Source organism: Rhinopithecus bieti, unplaced genomic scaffold (genome assembly GCF_001698545.2).
Source record: "Rhinopithecus bieti isolate Rb0 unplaced genomic scaffold, ASM169854v2 scaffold_38123, whole genome shotgun sequence".
NCBI lineage: Eukaryota > Metazoa > Chordata > Mammalia > Primates > Cercopithecidae > Rhinopithecus > Rhinopithecus bieti.
In genome coordinates, this window is record NW_016816276.1 from 750,634 (window position 1) to 768,487 (window position 17,854).

At 41.8% G+C, this 17,854-nt stretch overlaps 1 protein-coding gene across 2 annotated transcripts in view; it reads right to left on the reverse strand.

Moving 5' to 3' along the window:
* Nucleotides 1–378: 378 nt before the first annotated feature.
* Nucleotides 379–17,854, reverse strand: part of ENOPH1 (enolase-phosphatase 1) — a 31,249-nt gene continuing 13,773 nt past the window's right edge. For both annotated transcript variants that reach the window (XM_017854750.1, XM_017854749.1), the window contains exons 2-6: nt 15,747–15,848; nt 12,923–13,125; nt 9,294–9,426; nt 7,046–7,169; nt 379–1,465 (exon numbers count right to left, since the gene is read on the reverse strand). In XM_017854750.1, the coding sequence (XP_017710239.1) occupies nt 1,326–1,465; nt 7,046–7,169; nt 9,294–9,426; nt 12,923–13,047 (522 nt within the window). In that variant the 5' untranslated portion in view covers nt 13,048–13,125; nt 15,747–15,848 and the 3' untranslated portion in view covers nt 379–1,325. The remainder of the gene's footprint in view (nt 1,466–7,045; nt 7,170–9,293; nt 9,427–12,922; nt 13,126–15,746; nt 15,849–17,854) is intronic.

Consider the following 17,854-nt stretch of genomic DNA (forward strand, 5'->3'; position numbering starts at 1 on the left):
TATCCCCTGTCCTCTCATAGTTCTAAGACTTCTTTTTCCTTATTCAAAGCATTTCTAAAATTACTCCTCCAGGATTCATGAGTTTTTCTTGATTAGTTAGAGGAGTTAACTCCCTCCTTCAAGCATTACCTTATAGACCTCAAAGTTAAGATTCTCAAAAATGTAAGGAACTCCACTCATATCCTGAATGCTTATTATCCAAATGGAATAGTAACCTTTATGTATACATAACTCAAATAATAACCAATGAATTGCCACTGGCGCTCCATTAAAACACACACATCATACACAATTAAGGTAAGAGCTAAATATTCTTGTTTTTCAGTTTCTCTTTTGCTATGGCGGCATGTGGATAGAGTTCAGGAACCTATATAAAACTGAGTGAAGAAGAAAATGCTTTTATTAATCACAACATGAAATTGACAGACATCCTATTAGAATTAAACCAGGATAAATACTGCTGTTATAAAATTTACATTTCTCACATCCATTCCAGAGGAAAATCTTACGTATTAGGGCTCATCTTAATCTTATGGACTGATTTCAGTAAAACTTTTAAAATAGTAAATAGCAATTAACATATTCTCAAACTGTGCTAAGTAGTTAGAAAGGTAACTATAAAATATATAATGATAACACCCGGCAGGATTAGAACTGTTCTATTAAGAACACATCTCTGTTTTAGCTGTTACATCAGTGTACTTTTTTCACTGGTAAGGCAACTGCTTGCTGTGGGTGCCACAATGATTACCAAGTTTCTTCTTAAAAGACACTTGTTTGATCAAGACTCAAGTGAGTTTTCTTTCCCAATTTTGCTCTTTTGGAGCAGAAGGAAATACCTTGGTCTTTGATATATATAAGGATGAAAATATGAAATACAGCTGTTATAATCTTCTAAATCACAAACAGGGGCAATGAATTATTATTAGAAAAAAGTCTTTGAAATATTTCACTTTTAAAATAACAACGCTTCTGAATAATCTCTCAAAACTAGCTTTCTATTTTAGTATATGACTTGATAAACATAGCACATTAGATAGGTTTTTAGCAATTTCTACAACACTTTGCCCTCACTAAGGGTTAGAGTATGATTTCAAACAATTTCTACATATAAAACATCTTTAAATAAGTTTTGTGTTCACTGAACTGAGACTTCTTTCACTTATGTACCTGTGGAAGTTAATTTGAGCATACACATATATACATACTTGCATACATATGTGTACATGTATGTTTTTTAAGTAAGTTACTTTTACCATTAGAATAAACCTAGACACTACAGGGACAACTCTGGGAACAGTGCGGTCTGCCTTAGCAACCCTGCTCTAGGTTGAGGAAGGCAGGTATAGTTCACTGAAGGATGTGATGAGGCTGTAGTAAGTCTTCTCGTCATCTGTTAATCCTGCGTTGCCTGGTCTCACCACCACAGCTACGTGCACATCTGCTTCCTCAGCAGCACTGGCCTCTGTGAAAATCAAAGGATGTGTGTGTGTGTCAGAAACACCAAAAAATGATGTCTGAGATTTGCATCAAAGCCAGCAGGGGGATGTGGGGATGGAAGAAATGAATTTGGCCCTGATTTGATAACTGTTGAAGCTAAAAGGTGGGAACCGTGGGGTTGACTATATTATTATCTCTTTTATATATGTTTTAATTTTTCCATAATAAAAATTTAAAAAATACGTAACTGTACTTGACAGAAGAGAATGGCAGTGTATCCTACACTTCTGAGCTTTATTAAGTACTTATGAATGCAGAAGGATGGAGTCATGTTCTGTCCTACACCTTTCCTCCACTTCCTCCCATCAGCCCATACCGAGAACTGAGCTGTTTCCCAAAGGACAGGCTGTTGGTAATACCAATTAAAATGATATGGGGCTGGGCACGGTGGCTCACACCTATAATCCCAGTACTTTGGGAGGCCTAGGCAGGTGGACCCAGGAGTTCACTTGAACGTCCAGGAGTTCGAGACCAGCCTGGGCAACATGGCGAAACTCTCTCTCTACAAAACAGAAAATAGAAAATTATCTGGGCGTGGTGGTGTGTGCCTGTAGTTCCAGCTACTCAGGAGTGCTGAGGTGGGAGGATTGCTTGAGACCAGGAGGTCAAGGCTGCAGCGAGCCGAGATCGCAATACTGCACTCCAGCCTGGGTGTCAGAGACCCTGTATCAAAAAAATAAAAACACAAAGAAGATAATGGGACAAATGGAATGCTATGGTCTAATCAGCCCAAGATATCTGCTCTTACCTCCAGACCCTAAATATGTCATGCTCCCAGCCTAGAATGGAGCAAGTTAGGGTGGGAAACAGGATACTGGACTATGATAAGAGAGATGGCGCTTACTAGGACAGATAGAACAAAACTGGTGAGAAATCTGGAATACATCCTGTGGAGTTTAGATTTGGTATAAGAGTAATCCCCAATAGTTTCTCAGCCTTTGGAGAAGAGTCACAGCACCTGAATAGATTAACTGCAGGGCAGTCATGCTGAGAGAGTTAAGAAGTTCCCAGGAGACACACTGGGGCTGAGCTGTCTCTTCCACCCACCCACCCACCTCAAGTGCCTATTTTCTGTTCTGCCTGCGAAAGGGCCTGTCACCTTCCCAGAGCAAACAGTAATCAAGACTCCCCTCTCTGTGTGGGAATGCCTTCTTCAGCCCACCTCTGCAGATGCCACTGGAGAAAGGCAGCTAGCTTCCACTCACCCCTACTTCCTAGCCTGACTGCCCTGAGCAAAGTTTTCATCGTGACTGGCAACCCGGGAATTTGACCAAGTTGAGCCATCACAATCCACGTGGGACTTGACACTACGAGTGGCTGTTCCATACTCAGGCTTCTTATCTAATTCACCGCAGGGCAAGTTTTATCCCTAAGCATCTATTTGCTCTACTATTATAATACTGAGATACATTTTCATACTTGGGTATTATTTGGGATTTTATTTTTTATTTTATTTTTTCAGACAGGGTCTCTCTCTGTCGTCCAGGCTGGAGTGCAGTGGCATGGTCTCCGCTCATTCCAACCTCTGCCTCCCAGGCTCAAGCGATTCTCCTGCCTCAGCCCCCAACAGAGTAGCTTGGATTACAGGCGTGTATCACTACTGCCCAGCTAACTTTTGTATTTTAGTAGACACAAGGTTTCACCATGCTGGCCAGGCTGCTCTTGAACTCATGACCTCAAATGATCCATTCGCCTTGGCCTCCCAAAGTACCAGGATTACAGGCGTGAGCCACCGCGCCCAGCCATTATTTGGGATATTAACTTAGTTTTTCATTCTGCCGCAGCAGTGGAAAGCATGTGGTACCAAAACAGGACCAGAGAGAGAGAAAAGAGCGAGCAGGCAGACAGCTCCCTGCCTCATCCCATCTGCCAATGACCCAAGTTCTGGCCCCACCGCCTAAGCATGTATGGGGCCAGCAGAAGACAAAGGGCAGGAATAAAACTGCCTTACAGAGAATCAAAGGGAGCCAATTTCATTTTGAAGCCAATTTAGGGATTATTTCTATTCTCCAAAATTAGGAATAATTTCTACAACTACAACTGAGGAAAAGGCTTAAGTGAGAAGAGAAAGATCTGAAATTATAGATGTACTATGTGATCCCAAATACAAAAACTAAGTGGCTACAAGAATATGAAGAAACTGTAAGTGGTCTAAGGACAGGGGTTGTAATTCTTAATATGGAGATAGAGCAAAGGTCTATCTCCATATTAGATAGAGCAAATTGAACTGTGCATTTAATCCCAGAATTGGCTGGCTCTGAGCAGAGCACTCGCCACAAACCAGACCCTTAATTCTAAGACTGCAGAAATTTACCATCCAAAGTGCTAGGGAAATTAAATATAAGCAAAACTACAGACTTTCATCTCCAACAGCCTGAATGGTTAAAGAAAAACAATTCACAGATTAAATCAGCTAAACTCACCAGAACAAGGCCTATTTCCTTTTCATAAGAAGCAAAACATAGTAAAAGGTTTTCAAATTCCCATTCTTCACAGGAACTGATAACACATACCTACCCTTCATTGATAGTAATGACCCCCCACCCTACCACTCTAAGCCCCTCAAAATCAGAAGAGTATACTGAAGTTTCAAATCAGGAAAAGGTTTCTATACAGAAGAATGATAGGCAAACATTTACAGTGAGTTCAAAGTAGAGGCCAGGTGAAATGGTTGTTGCTAAGGCTAATGCTCATTGACAGTACATTTCACATGGCCTGGCTACCTAGTCATTATACAGTGACCCTTGAAGCATTGTGTCTGTGCATCTGTCAGTCTCTCTTCCAGTGCAATCAGATATGTAAATATAAAGCTTTCCAGAAAGTAGAAAAAAATGAGCTGAGAGTTTGTAGAAATGCTTGGACACACAGGACATGGGCTGATCCCTGCCAAATCTTTTCAGTTTTCAAATCTCGTCAATTAACATCTAGATTTAAAATTCCAGGCCAGCTGTGGTGGCTCACGCCTGTAATCCCAGCACTTTGGGAGGCTGAGATGGGTAGATCACCTGAGGTCAGGAGTTTGAGACCAGCCTGGCCAACGTGGCAAATACCTCGCCTCTACTAAAAATACAAAAATTAGCAGGGCGTGGTGGCAGGTGCATGTAATCCCAGCTACTCAGGAGGCTGAGGCAGGAGAATCGCTTGAACCTCGGAAGCGGAGGTTGCAGTGAGCCGAGATTGTGCCGCTGCACGCCAGCCTGGGTAACAGAGCAAGACTCCGTCGCAAAATATAAATAAAAATAAAAATAAATAAAATAAAATTCCAGTCCAGATTAACCAAGGACTGAAATTTAACAAAGACATTAATAATGACTGAATGTCTATCGTATGTCAGATAAAATTAAGCCTGCTCTGCCTCTATTTCTCTAGAAAAGTTATTAAAACTTTTTAAGATATTAGATGACCTATGCTGATTGTTTTTAAAACCGCTTAGCAAATTAGTATCTGCATACATACCTACAACTCTTGCCTATCTCAATAAACCAAAAGCTCAAGGGTCAGCAGAAGAGAAAGAACAGTTCAAACACACTACCTCAGGTAAGGCACCTTTACCAGAAGCCTGGATTTTCCTTTGGGTCCTAGCTCTGAAAATCTCAGGAGTGACATTAGTTCTATAGTAACAGATAGGGAGGGCTGGAGAGAGGACTCCTGCCTACAGACTGCTGAAGCTACTACCAGGAGGCCCCAGGAGTCATGTGGAGTTGACTAAGCAAAAGAGCATCCTCCTCCTCTCCTCTGCCCCTTTTCCCTAATCCCCTTCCCCAGCCTCCTGTCACAGACACAGTTTGCCAAGAGCAGCTGCACAGTACACAAAGCCCTGCTTTGGGGTAAACAGAAGGTATGATTTCAGGCCTGGAGAAACCTGCAACCCATCGCAGAATGGAAGAAACACAAGTATGCAGAGCTGCCCTCAAATACAAGGGAAATTATAAACCTACCAAAAGTAGGCTCAGTGGGTGATGCACTAACACTCTAAGGAGAATGAATGCTCAATCACAAGTTGGAGCCAGGGGAAAGCCTTACCAACCAGGGGCTTTTCAGTAAGAATTGCAGAGGCCACCTTCCTCCAGCACTCTTTACCTTTCACCTGCTTGTTTCCTCATTCACTACTTTCTCCTTCTGTAATTCTCTAGAGGACTCACATTCTTAGGTAGATGCTCCAGTATGTTTTCCATTTGATCAAAACTACTCTTGAAGGCCAGGCACAGTGGCTCACACCTGTGATCCTAGCACTTTGGGAGGCAGAGGCAGGAGGAACACTTGAGGTTAGGAGTTTGAGACCAGCCTGGCCAATATGGCAAAACCCCATCTCTACTAAAAATAAAAAAAAAATTAGCTGGGGTGGTGGTGCGCACCTATAATCTCAGCTACTCAGGTGACTGAGGCATAAGAATTGCTTGAACCCAGGAGGCAGTGAGCCAAGATTGCACCACTGCACCCCAGCCTGGGCAACAGAGCAAAACCCTGTCTAAAAAAAAAACTACTCTTGAAATAATGTATATTACCAACAAAGTATGGTATACACTGTTTTGTGCATTCAACCCATAATGTAATAATATACATGCTACTGTTACTATAAACAATAAAGAGGGCCATGCTGAGTAAAAAATATATACGTCTCTAAGTGAATCATATATAACAAAGCCTGAGATTCACAACCTCAGAGATTCCTGGGGAACGAAGACCATCTGGCAGGGGTGACTCACCTACTCACAACGGGGAAGTGCATCAATTGGAACGATGGGCAAAATTGCTTAAGCTAATTACAGTTCTCTTTCTCTCCCTCTTTATTTTGGCTGGGTGCATATAGCTGATCTTACTATTGTTAACCGCATTTGATGTAGGTCTACAGTGACTTTATTGTCAACTAACCACCCCTTATACTCACACCTCTGCCTGCATGCTCCTTCCCATGACAATTCCTCTAAGTCTTCCTTTGTTAATTTCCTGTGTCATAGTGTGTATGTGTGTGTACATAGCAATAGGTGGGAAATCATGGACAAGGAGTTAAACGAGAAGAGTTAGTCTTTTCAATGCCACTTCCCCACATGCAACCCCCAGAGTTGGTTCATTCTTTTTTGAGACAGTCTTGCCCTGTCACCCAGGCTGCAGTGCAGTGGTGCAAACAAGGCTCACTGCAGCCTCGACCTCCTGGGCTCAATTGATCCCACTGCCTCAGCCTCCCATGCAGCTGGGACCACAGGAGTGAGCCACCACACCCAGCTAACTTTCTGAATTTTTTTGTAGAGACAGGGGTCTTACATTGTTGCCCAGGTTAGGGTCGAACTCCTGGGTTCAAGCAATCCTCCTGCCTAAGACCACAAAAGTGCTGGGATTACAGGCATGAGCCACCATGCCTACGTTCACTGCTGTTTTTTGTTTGTTTTTTAAATTCAAACATGAACCAGACAGTTTCTTTATATAAAACTGTAAAACTGATTTTTTAAGGATCCCCATATAGACTTTCTTTAAAGAGGCAATATATTTGTAGTGCCAGGCCCAGTTCATATCCTGGAGTATATAATATAAGAAGTCTATTACTCACCTCGAGTAACATCTGTCAGAAACAAAATGTTGTTGGTTGAGCACCCAATGCTGTCTGCAATCTTTCGGTAACTTTCACTCTCCACTTTGCGTCCAATCTTGGTATCAAAGTGACCATCGACAAGCTGAACAAATAGAAGGTGAAAGACTGACAATACAAATACACTTGCAGTGCCCCTCATGCCTTTCTCTGAAACACATGATAATCACAGTTACTTCATTCATTCAGTATTTACTGAAAATCTACTTTATAGGGAACTTTATGGAGGCTACACAAAGTAAAAATAAAGATTTTATAGCAACAGACATTTGGAAGAAGAAAACTAGCAGCTTAATATACATAAGATCATTTTATAATCTACCTGGTTTTCACTAGCATTCCTTTTACATCTGAAATAGCTTAACATAAACATGCCCTACATCCTACCCTTAAAGATGATTTGCACTCAAACTACTTACTGGATTGAATTTTACTCCTGATGAAAGATTCTGAACACTGTCGTTTAATCTTATGGTGAAAAAATTTCTCTAACCTGCCTTATGAATAAGCTATTATTTTACTTACAAGAAATTCTCATTTTCTAATTAAAACATTTTGAAATTCTACCCAAGGGCTCATCTATGTCTCTGCCCTCTTGGAAACAATTGGAGTCAAATCTGTAACTTGCTAATTTAAGCAACAGTAATTAAAGTAAGTCCATATTTAGGGTCAGTTACTAAGATGTGATTTTTTGAATGTTTTCAGAACTTTTCACAAACTAAAAACAAGCATAGTAAGCACTCAAAGACAAACTGGGTTTGGCCTATGGGAAGCTAAAATAAATAAATAAATAAATAAAAGTAATTTTAAGGTTTTTTTTTAAGTCAAGATTGATTTTGCGTATTTTCTTTTTCTCGCGTTTGCCTCACTTAGTAACTAGAGAGTAAAATCCTTATTAGTGAACTCAGTAGGCACTTTTGTCCTGTCATGATTGTCACAGAGAGCAGAAAAGAAGTTGTATCTGTATTAAGAGAACAGTCACCAAGGATTAAAGGGTTTCATTATTGATTTAATATTTGATTTAAAAATAAGACAGAAAGTAGGAAAATCCTAAAATTAGAATATGACAACCTCCAAAGCCAAAGTGTTCTTTGCACATGATAGGTGCTCAATAAATATTTATTTTAAAAACTTGTCTGGCCAAGATACCTACTGTAAGTAACCTATTGTAAGTGTGGTCTATATTCAAGTTACTTATTATAAGTTAAAATTGCAAGGTCAGTCTATATTCCAGTTACCTATTGTAGGTTAAAATAAGTAAAATTTTTGTTGTTGTTGTTGAGACGGGAGTCTCGCTCTGTCGCCCAGGCTGGAGTGCAGTGGCGCGATCTCTGCTCACTGCAAGCCCCGCCTCCCGGGTGATGCCATTCTCCTGCATCAGCCTCCCGAGTAGCTGGGACTACAGGCGCCCACCACCACACCCGGCTAATTTTTTTTTTTTTTTTTTTTTTTAGTAGAGATGTGGTTTCACCATGTTAGCCAGGATGGTTTCGATCTCCTGAGCTCATGATCCGCCCACCTTGGCCTCCCAAAGTGCTGGGATTACAGGCGTGAGCCACCGCGCCCGGCTGGTAAATATTTATTTTTAAAAAGTATCTGGCCAAGTTACCTATTGTAAGTAATCTATTTTAAGTTGTCTATATTCCAAGTTACCTACTGTAAGTTTATTCAGCTAATCAGCACTTCTTTTTAAAACTCTAAATGTAGTCACTTCTTTCATTGATCACCCCATCCTCCAGGGGGCGCAGGGATGATGACACAGAGGGGCTAGCAAGAATTTTCTCATGTACACGAAATGCAACAGGTGACGACCTTAACTTATCACTGTATTTAAAAATGTGCCTGGTTCTCCTGTAATATGCTGTTTCTTCTTAAACAAAATCTATACTTCTTCAAAGAGCCAGAAACAAATGAGTGCACCTTGTCCTCTGCTGTATTCAAAAAATCTTTATGTATTTCTCAGGACTGCACAATCCTGTTTTGCATCCTACCTGATTTTATTTTTGAAGACACAGAATAAACTTTATGTAACAACCTTATATAAAATAAACTGTAAATACAATATAATTAAAAGTGATTATTTTCTTCTTACCTAATTTTAAACAACCAAAAAAAAAAAGCATTCTAGTAGTTCCAATTAGTTTTCCTTTAACATTCATTATTTCATGCTTTGATAGCATCAAAAAACAAAGTAAACTAGGTAACCTACCTCAAGAATATCTCCCTCCGTAGAGTGCCCAAATAACAGTTTCTGTGCCTCCACACTCCCTGAGGAATAGATGTACACCTTCATTCCAGCCTCTCTCCATTTCCTGACTGCTGGAACTACATCTGCAAAGAACCTAGAGGGAAGACCACTAAGTTAAAACACAGGAACACGTCATCTAGCCATATGAAAACCTGTCAAAACAGATGCCATGTTTCTCTATTTGTGCCCAAATGGTAACCTGAGAAGCAGCTCCCTGAGACTACAAACTCCTGCAGTTCTAATAAACGTATTGTCCAAGTTCCAGGCTCACAGCAGGTTAGAGGCAACAATCTATGTGGAAAGGAGGATAGTTATGAACAGACAGCCACTAGTGACAGTAAAAAGGGACTACAGATAAAAGGATGAAATGGGAAAGAGTTTTTTAAATTCCCAAAAAACTCAAAAAAGCAAACAACAGCTTTATTATACATAATATAATATAATATATATGTTATAATATAACATAATATAATTTTGGATGTTCTTCATGACAAAGAAAGGTTAAATTATGTCCAGTGTGCTTTAAGAAAGCATGGAAATGCTTTTTTAAAAATATCTGCACCCAAAATAATCAAAACAAAGTTTGAAGGCTCAAAGCTATAAACTTATGATTAGCTAGAAAATGGAATTACTTTTTTTATTTTGAGACAGGGTCTTGCTCTGTCACCTAGGCTGGAGTGCAGTGGCGTGATCTCAGTTCACTGCAACCTCCACCTCCTGGGCTCAACTGATCCTCCCACCTCAGCCTCCCAGGTAGCTGGGACTACAAGCAGGTGCTACCACCCCCAACTATTTTTTTTTTTAATTTGTTGTAGAGATGGTGCTTTGCCACGTCACCCAGGCTGGTCTCAAACTCGTCGACTCAAGTGATCCACCCACTTCAGCCTCCCAAAGTGCTGGGATTACAGGCGTGAGCCACTGCACCTGGCCTGCATTTCTTGAGAACTAAGAAAACAACGTTTTATTATATGGGGAAAAAAATTACGTAACAAATCAGTTGAGACTTGTACCATCTCACATTAACCAGTCAGCCAAAGGTGTCTTTTTCTGACTTCTGACACTGTCTCTTTTACCAATTCCACAGTGTCTTCCATATTCATGGAGGAAATTAACATCACAGGAGAAAGGTGAAAAGAGAAGCACAAAGAACCTAGGTTGTAGAACCAGTCATCTTTAAAAAATTACCTGGAAAATGTCAGTGGAGTCTTCCACTTTGTATGTATTAACATGCTTAATATGTTGCACTAATTGAAGGAAAGAGATCAACATATTCAAAACCAGTAGACATATAAGTATGTTATTCTGAGTACTAGTTTGCACTCATGGAGACAGGATTTCTCCTGTCTTCAGCAGTTAGTTGTATAATTAAGGAACCAAGACCAAGAGAAGTAAGGGCTAACTACCGGGTGCACAGTCTCCTGTCTCCACTTTTTTGAGTGCTTTACAAAGTGAACCTGGCTGATATTCCCAGATCACTGGCATATCCTGAAATTCCAGTCCATCCTTTAAAAGGTAGAAGCTCCTTGTAAAGTACATAAAGAAACAACATCTCATTTGACAGAAACACAAAAGAAATATACACAGCTGGAAACAATCTTGGATCTTAGGGTTTACAGCAGGCAATGGCCCAAAATCCTTAGAGGCAAAGTCTTATTAAGAATTTCACGGCTGGGCATGGTGGCTCACGCCTGTAATCCCAGCACTTTGGGAGGCCGAGGCGGGCAGATCACGAGGTCAGGAGATAGAGACCATATTGGCTAACACGGTGAAACCCTGTCTCTACCAAAAATACAAAAAATTAGCTGGGCGTGGTGGCGGGTGCCTGTAGTCCCAGCTACTCGGGAGGCTGAGGCAGGAGAATGGTGTGAACCTGGGAGGCGGAGCTTGCAGCGAGCAGAGATCACTGGGCAACAGAATGAGATTCCATCTCAAAAAAAAAAAAAAAAAAAAAAAAATTCTTAGCAGGCCGGGCACGGTGGCTCATGCCTGTAATCCTAGCACTTTAGGAGGCCAAGGTGGGTGGGCTGCCCTGAGCTCAGGAGCTTAAGACTAGCCTGGACAACATGGTAATACCCTGTCTCTACTAAAATACAAAAAATTAGCCAGGTGTGGTGGCCTGTAGTCCCTGCTGTTCGGGAGGCTGAGATACAAGAATTGCTTGAACCCAGGAGGCGGAGGTTGCAGTGAGCTGAGATTGTGTCAATGCACTCCATCCTAGACAACAGAGCAAGACTCTGTCTCCAAAAACAAAAATAGGCTGGGAGAGGTGGCTCATACCTGTAATCCTAGCAGTTTTGGAGGCTGAGGCGGGGCGGACCACTTGAGGTCAGGAGTTCAAGACCAGCCTGCCAATATGGTGAAACCCCATCTCTACTAAAAATACAAAAATTAGTATGGTAGCAGGCGCCTGTAATCCCAGCTACTCCAGAGGCTGAGGCAGGAGAATCGCTTGAACCCAGGAGGTGGAAGTTGCAGTGAGCTGAGATTGCACCACTGCACTACAGCCTGGGTGAAGAGCAAGAATCGGTCTCAAAGCAAAAACAAAAACAAACAAATGAAAAGAATTTCTCAGCAATATGGTATGGACAACATAGCAAGACCACACCTCTACAAAAATGTGGTGGTACATGCTGCAGTCCCAGCTAATCAGGAGGCTAAGGCCGGAGGATCACTTGAAAGCTAAAGTGAGCTATGAAGGCACCACTGCACTCTAGTGTGGATCACAGAGCAAGACCGCAGCTCTAAAAAAAAAAAATAGGCCAGGTATGGTTGCTCATGCCTGTAACCCCAGCATTTTGGGAGGCCAAGGCAGGCAGATCGCTCAAGCCTAGAAGTTTGAGACCAGCCTGGGCAACATGGTAAAACCCCATCTGTACTAAAAATACAAAAACTAGCCGGGCATAGTGGTACATGCCTAGTCCCAGCTCCTTGTGAGGCTGAGGTAGGAGGATCAACTGAACTGGGGGAGGTCAAGGCTGCAGTGAGCCATGATCATGCCACTGCACTCCAGCCAACAGAGTGGGATCCTGTCTGAATCAATCAAGAATTTCTCAGTAGTGTAATACTCCAAAGTCTCCTCAGGCAGGAGTGCTTTTAGGAACTCCATAACCAAGACTCAAAGAATCTGTGGAAGTTGCTCAAAAGAGCAAAGAAGAATGTGGTAGTGAGGACATCCTCTGAGTAACCTCAACATGATGGGGAAACAATTTCCTATGTCTCACAGAGCAAAAAGCAGGTAATTCACAGTCCAGGGAAGCAGCCCAACAGAGCTGTCACTCATGTGCTAAGAATCAAATATGACTTAGTTCAAGGAAGTCACCATTTTCTAGGAAGCTATTTTAAACGGAGACTTTGACAAGTCCTTCAACCAACCCACAAGACCAGACAGGCAGGTCCGGGTAATCTAATCAGCTGAAATATTTTAGCCCAGTTTTGAAAAAATGCAACAAAGCTCACTTGTTAGACTTAAAAAGAATGTGGATTTTTATCTATTTTACCAATCATGTGACTTACGCTGGAAAGGGAGACTAGTGAAAAAACATATTTGGATTTGGGACTGGTGAAACGTTTAGGCTGACTCGAGCACATACTCTGCTTTCATGCGCCCAGCTGTGAATGCCGCCCTCCACATGTGGCCCTGCAGCTGTTTGAGTGCAGTGGTCTTTCGATCCAGGGACATCTGCCAGCACACATTATCTACCACGGCCTGGATCATCTGCTGCAGATCATCCACTCCATTCCCAGACGCTGCAGGGATAGGAACAGCCCCATCCAGGTGGGCGTCCTCTTCAGCCTTTAAGTCAGAAACAACATGATGTTTGTTTTTTGCTTATTCAAAAAAGAGTCATTTAAAACGAGACCCAAAAACCCAGCAGAACAACTTTCTCCATCATTAGCCCTAGTATGGCTGCAAATTGAAACAGCATATACTTAGGAGCTGATACAAATGATTCCTAAAAGAACCTGGATTAATAAATTTGCATTACCTTTCCTTTTGCTAAAAGCTGAAATTTAAACTGAGAGGCATGTTGTTTATGAGACAAGAGAGCACATAAAGATAGAATTAAGACTTGATTTGTTGATTCACTACTGGGATCAACAAACCAGGACTTTAACTCAATCTGATCATTTTCTCTGCACTATAACTAATTGAGAAAGAAACGAAGAAAATCTCATAAATTAGTTTATGCCTGGAATTCAGTGAAAAGAAGCTAGTGAAGTAATGAGGTTGGTTCACATTCAGTCTCCTATGATCTCCCACATCTTGCAAAAATCCTAATAGCCACTTAGAACAATGACCTTGTGACAAAGCAGTCCAATTTCTAAAGATACATATATACATATTTATATACAATAATGGGGGACTATGTATGTATGTTTCAACAAGGTTTTGATAACAAAAAAAGGTAAGGGAGGAAAGTAAAGTAAGTCCTCATTTAACATCATCGAAAGGTTCTTGGAAACTGTGACTTCAAGTGACATGACCTTCTCAAATACTGTCATTTCCTTCAACATCATTTTGTTATAACATTTATGTGGGAAAAAAATTAGTTTTGTTATAGTTGGTTTAAAATTGAAAATTGAAATTGAAGTGCCATTTCACTTAAAGTCAGTTTCCAAGAACCTAAAAACAACATTAAGTAAGGACTCATGTATTTCAGATTAACCCTGAGTTATCCAGAAAATTAAACAAACCCAAATATTCCATGCCCAAAGGACATAACTACATTTCGAATCCTAATTCCTAACAGTAAAACACCTACAGAGAGCATTCCACAGTATCCAATATAGAACTAACTAGAAAATAACTGCCAGTGAGTTAGCTCTGCAGACCTTTTAAGATCTTTGCCATTGAAGCAATTTTAACAAGAAAAACAACAGAGCAGGAGTTCCGTAGCACACAATGTGGAAGGAAAAGACAGACTGATGACTGCTGGGAAGAGAGCAGAACAAAGCACAGGAGACCAAAGGAGGTATGAGGGCTGGGTCAGAGTGAGCTGGGGTGAGGAGTCTGGAAGGGGAGTATGGGTGTGAGGACCCAGGAGCACTGTAGAGGGGGCAGCAGGGACCTGCAGTGAGGAAGGAGGGAGTGCAAAATGATGAAGTACTGTCATGGAGAATGACGTAGCTTGGATGTGTGTCCCTGCCCAAATTGCACATTGAAATTGCACCATCCTCCTTGATGCTGTTCTAGCAATAATGAGTTCTGGCTGTTTTAAAGTGTGTAGCACCTCCCCTCCCCACTCTCTTGCTCCTGACTTTCACCATGTGAGACGCCTGCTCCTGCTTTGCCTTCCATCATGACTAGAAGCTTCCTGAGGTCTCCCCAGAAGCAGATGCCACTATGTTTCCTGTATAGCCTGTAGACCTGTGAGCCAATTAAACCTCTTTTCTTAAAAATTACCCACTCTCAGGTATTTCTTTACAGCAATGTAAGAACAGACTAATATAGAGATGTTAATAAAAAATGCACAGACTGCTCAAAACCTTTTGCATTCTACCCAGAAAGGGCTTTTTTTTTTTTTTTTTTGAGACAGAGTCTTGCTCTGTAGCCCAGGCTAGAGTACAGTGGCGCCATCTTGGCTCACTACAACCTTCGCCTCCCATGTTCAAGCAATTCTCCTGCCTCAGCCTCCCAAGGAGCCAGGACTACAGGTGCCTGCCACCACATCCAGCTAATTTTTTGTATTTTTAGTAGAGGCAGGGTTTCACCATTTTGGCCGGGCTGGTCTCAATCTCCTGACCTCGAGTGATCCACCCACCTCGGTCTCCCAAAGTGCTGAGATTACAGGTGTGAGCCACCATGCCCAGCCTAGAGTTGCCTATTTCTAGAGCTATTTAAATTGCCTAAAAATGCCATATATTTGCAAACTTAGGCCCTTTCTGGGTGGGCTGGGGGTGGTAAGCTCATGCCTGTAATCCCAGCACTTTGGGAGGCCGAGGAGGGTGGATCACTTGAAATCAGGAGTTCTAGACCAGCCTGTCCAATGCGGTGAAACCCAATCCCCACTAAAAATATAAAAAATTAGCTGGGCATGGTGGCAGGCGCCTGTAGTCCCAGCTACTCGGGAGGCTGAGGGAGGAGAATTGCTTGAACCCAGGAAGCAGAGGTTGCAGTGAGCTAAGATCGCACCACCACACACCAGCCTGTTCGACAAAGCGAGACGTCATCACAAAAAAAAAAAAGAAAGAAAGAAAAAAAACAAAGAGCAACTCCAGAAACAACAAACTGACATGATCCAGCCTTTAATCATGTACTGTGAATTCCTAAGCAGGCAACTCACTAAGTCACTGCAAATTCCATTCCTTATCAAACCAGGGCACTTATTTTACAAAATGCTCATAGCATGTTCTAAATCTCCAGGTACTCTCATTTCTAAGACACTTGGGAATGTAAGCCAGAAATGTCCCAACCTGTTTCCTCAAAAGACTGACATCCTGCTGGCACTCCTCTTCTTCCCAATGTGTCTGCAGATACTCTTTAACATTTTCTTCGATGTAAGGAAATAAAATGTCCTGCATAAAAGAGTAAAAGAAAATACAAGAGTTAGCTTGTATCAGTTATACAAGATCCAGTTCTTCCACAATCTTACCTTACATAACTGTAACAAATAAATCAATGGAACTCTTTATAAAAATTGCTGCTGTGAATATAAGAGCAAGAAAGAGAGACAGAGGCCAAGAAACAAATAAACCAGACCAAGAGTTGGCAAACTACAACCTGCAGACCAAATCAAGTCCACTGCTTATTTTTGTAAATGAAGTACCATTCTTTTCAGCAGATTATTTGAGTGATATGTACAATAATGTGGTATGCATTGGGGATACAGCTGTGAGCAAGACACACTTGATCCATGTACTCAAGGACCTTTGGTCTAGCCATCTAGTTCCGTAGTTGGGAGACTTTTTCTGTAAAGGACCAGACAGTGAAGATTTTAGGTTTTGCAGGCCCTACGGTCTTGGTTGCAAATACTGAATTCTCCCATTGTGATGTAAAAGTAGCCACAGACATTGTTTAAATAAATGAGTGTGGCTAAATTCCACTAGATGTTACAGGGGACACTGTGCAAGCAGCAATTTATATTACTCTACACAGCTCAGTGATAGCTTACTGAAAGAGCCAAGAAATTTTGAAGATCTAATTACATTAGTTGCCTTGTAAATGTTTAGAAGTTCAAATATGGATATGCTTTTTTTTTTGTTTTTTTTTTTTGAGACTGAGTCTCCTTCCGTCGCCCTGACTGGAGTGCAGTGGCGCGATCTCGACTTACTGCAAGCTCCGCCTCCCGGGTTCACGCCATTCTCCTGCCTCAGCCTCCCAAGTAGCTGGGACTACAGGCCCGCCACCACGCCCTGCTAATTTTTTGTATTTTTAGTAGAGACGGAGTTTCACAGTGTTAGCCAGGATGGTCTCGATCCCCTGACCTCGTGATCCGTCTGCCTCCACCTCCCAAAGTGCTGGGATTACAGGCGTGAGCCACCGTGCCCGGCCTATGGATATGCTTTATGGTCACGTGGTTGTTTCAATGAAAAGGTCATAGAATTAATAAAAATCAAACTGTTGTTACAATATTTACTCATCTCCTTTGAAGAAAACAGGTAATAAAAGGTACCTCCTAAAAATAGTGCTGAGAGGCCTGGCCAACATAGTGAAATCCCGTCTCTACTAAAAATACAAAAATTAGTCGGGGCGTGGTGGTGCGCACCTATAGTCACAGCTCCTCAGGAGGCTGAGGCAAGAGATAGGCTTGAACCCGGGAGGCGGAGGTTGTAGTGAGCTGAGATTGTGCCTGCACTGCAGCCTGGGTGACAGAGTGAGGCTGCCTCTCAAAAGAAAAAAGAAAAAAAAGAATAGTGCTGAGAATACAGCTACATAAAGAAACTACTTTAGAAGCTTTCCAGCAGGGCGCAGTGACTCACGCCTGTAATCCCAACACTTTGGGAGGGATCACGAGGTCATGAGATCGAGACCATCCTGGCTAACACAGTGAAACCCCGTCTCTACTAAAAATACAACAAATTAGCCGGGCGTGGTGGCAGGCGCCTGTAGTCCCAGCTACTCGGGAGACTGAGGCAGGAAAATGGCGTGAACCCGGGAGACGGAGCTTGCAGTGAGCTGAGATCGCAACACTGCACTCCAGTCTGGGCGACACAGAGAGCCTCCGTCTCCAAACAACAACAAAAAAAAGCAAAAAAGCTTTCCAAGGCTGGACGCGGTGGCACCAGCCTGTAATCCCAGCTACTTGGGAGACTGAGGCAGGAGAATCACTTGAACCTGGAAGCAGAAGTTGTAGTGGGCCGAGATCACACCACTGTACTCCAGTCTGTGACACGGACAGACAGTCTCAAAAAATAATAAAAATAATAAATAATAAAACAAAAGCCCTCCAAGGGAACTATACGACGCAAATGATTTATAGTACTTGAGAACTTAATATTCTTTAGAAAACAAATTAAACAACACAAAGGTAATATTGGTGGGCTATTTTTTTTTTTTTTTTTTTTTTTTTTTTTTTTTTTTT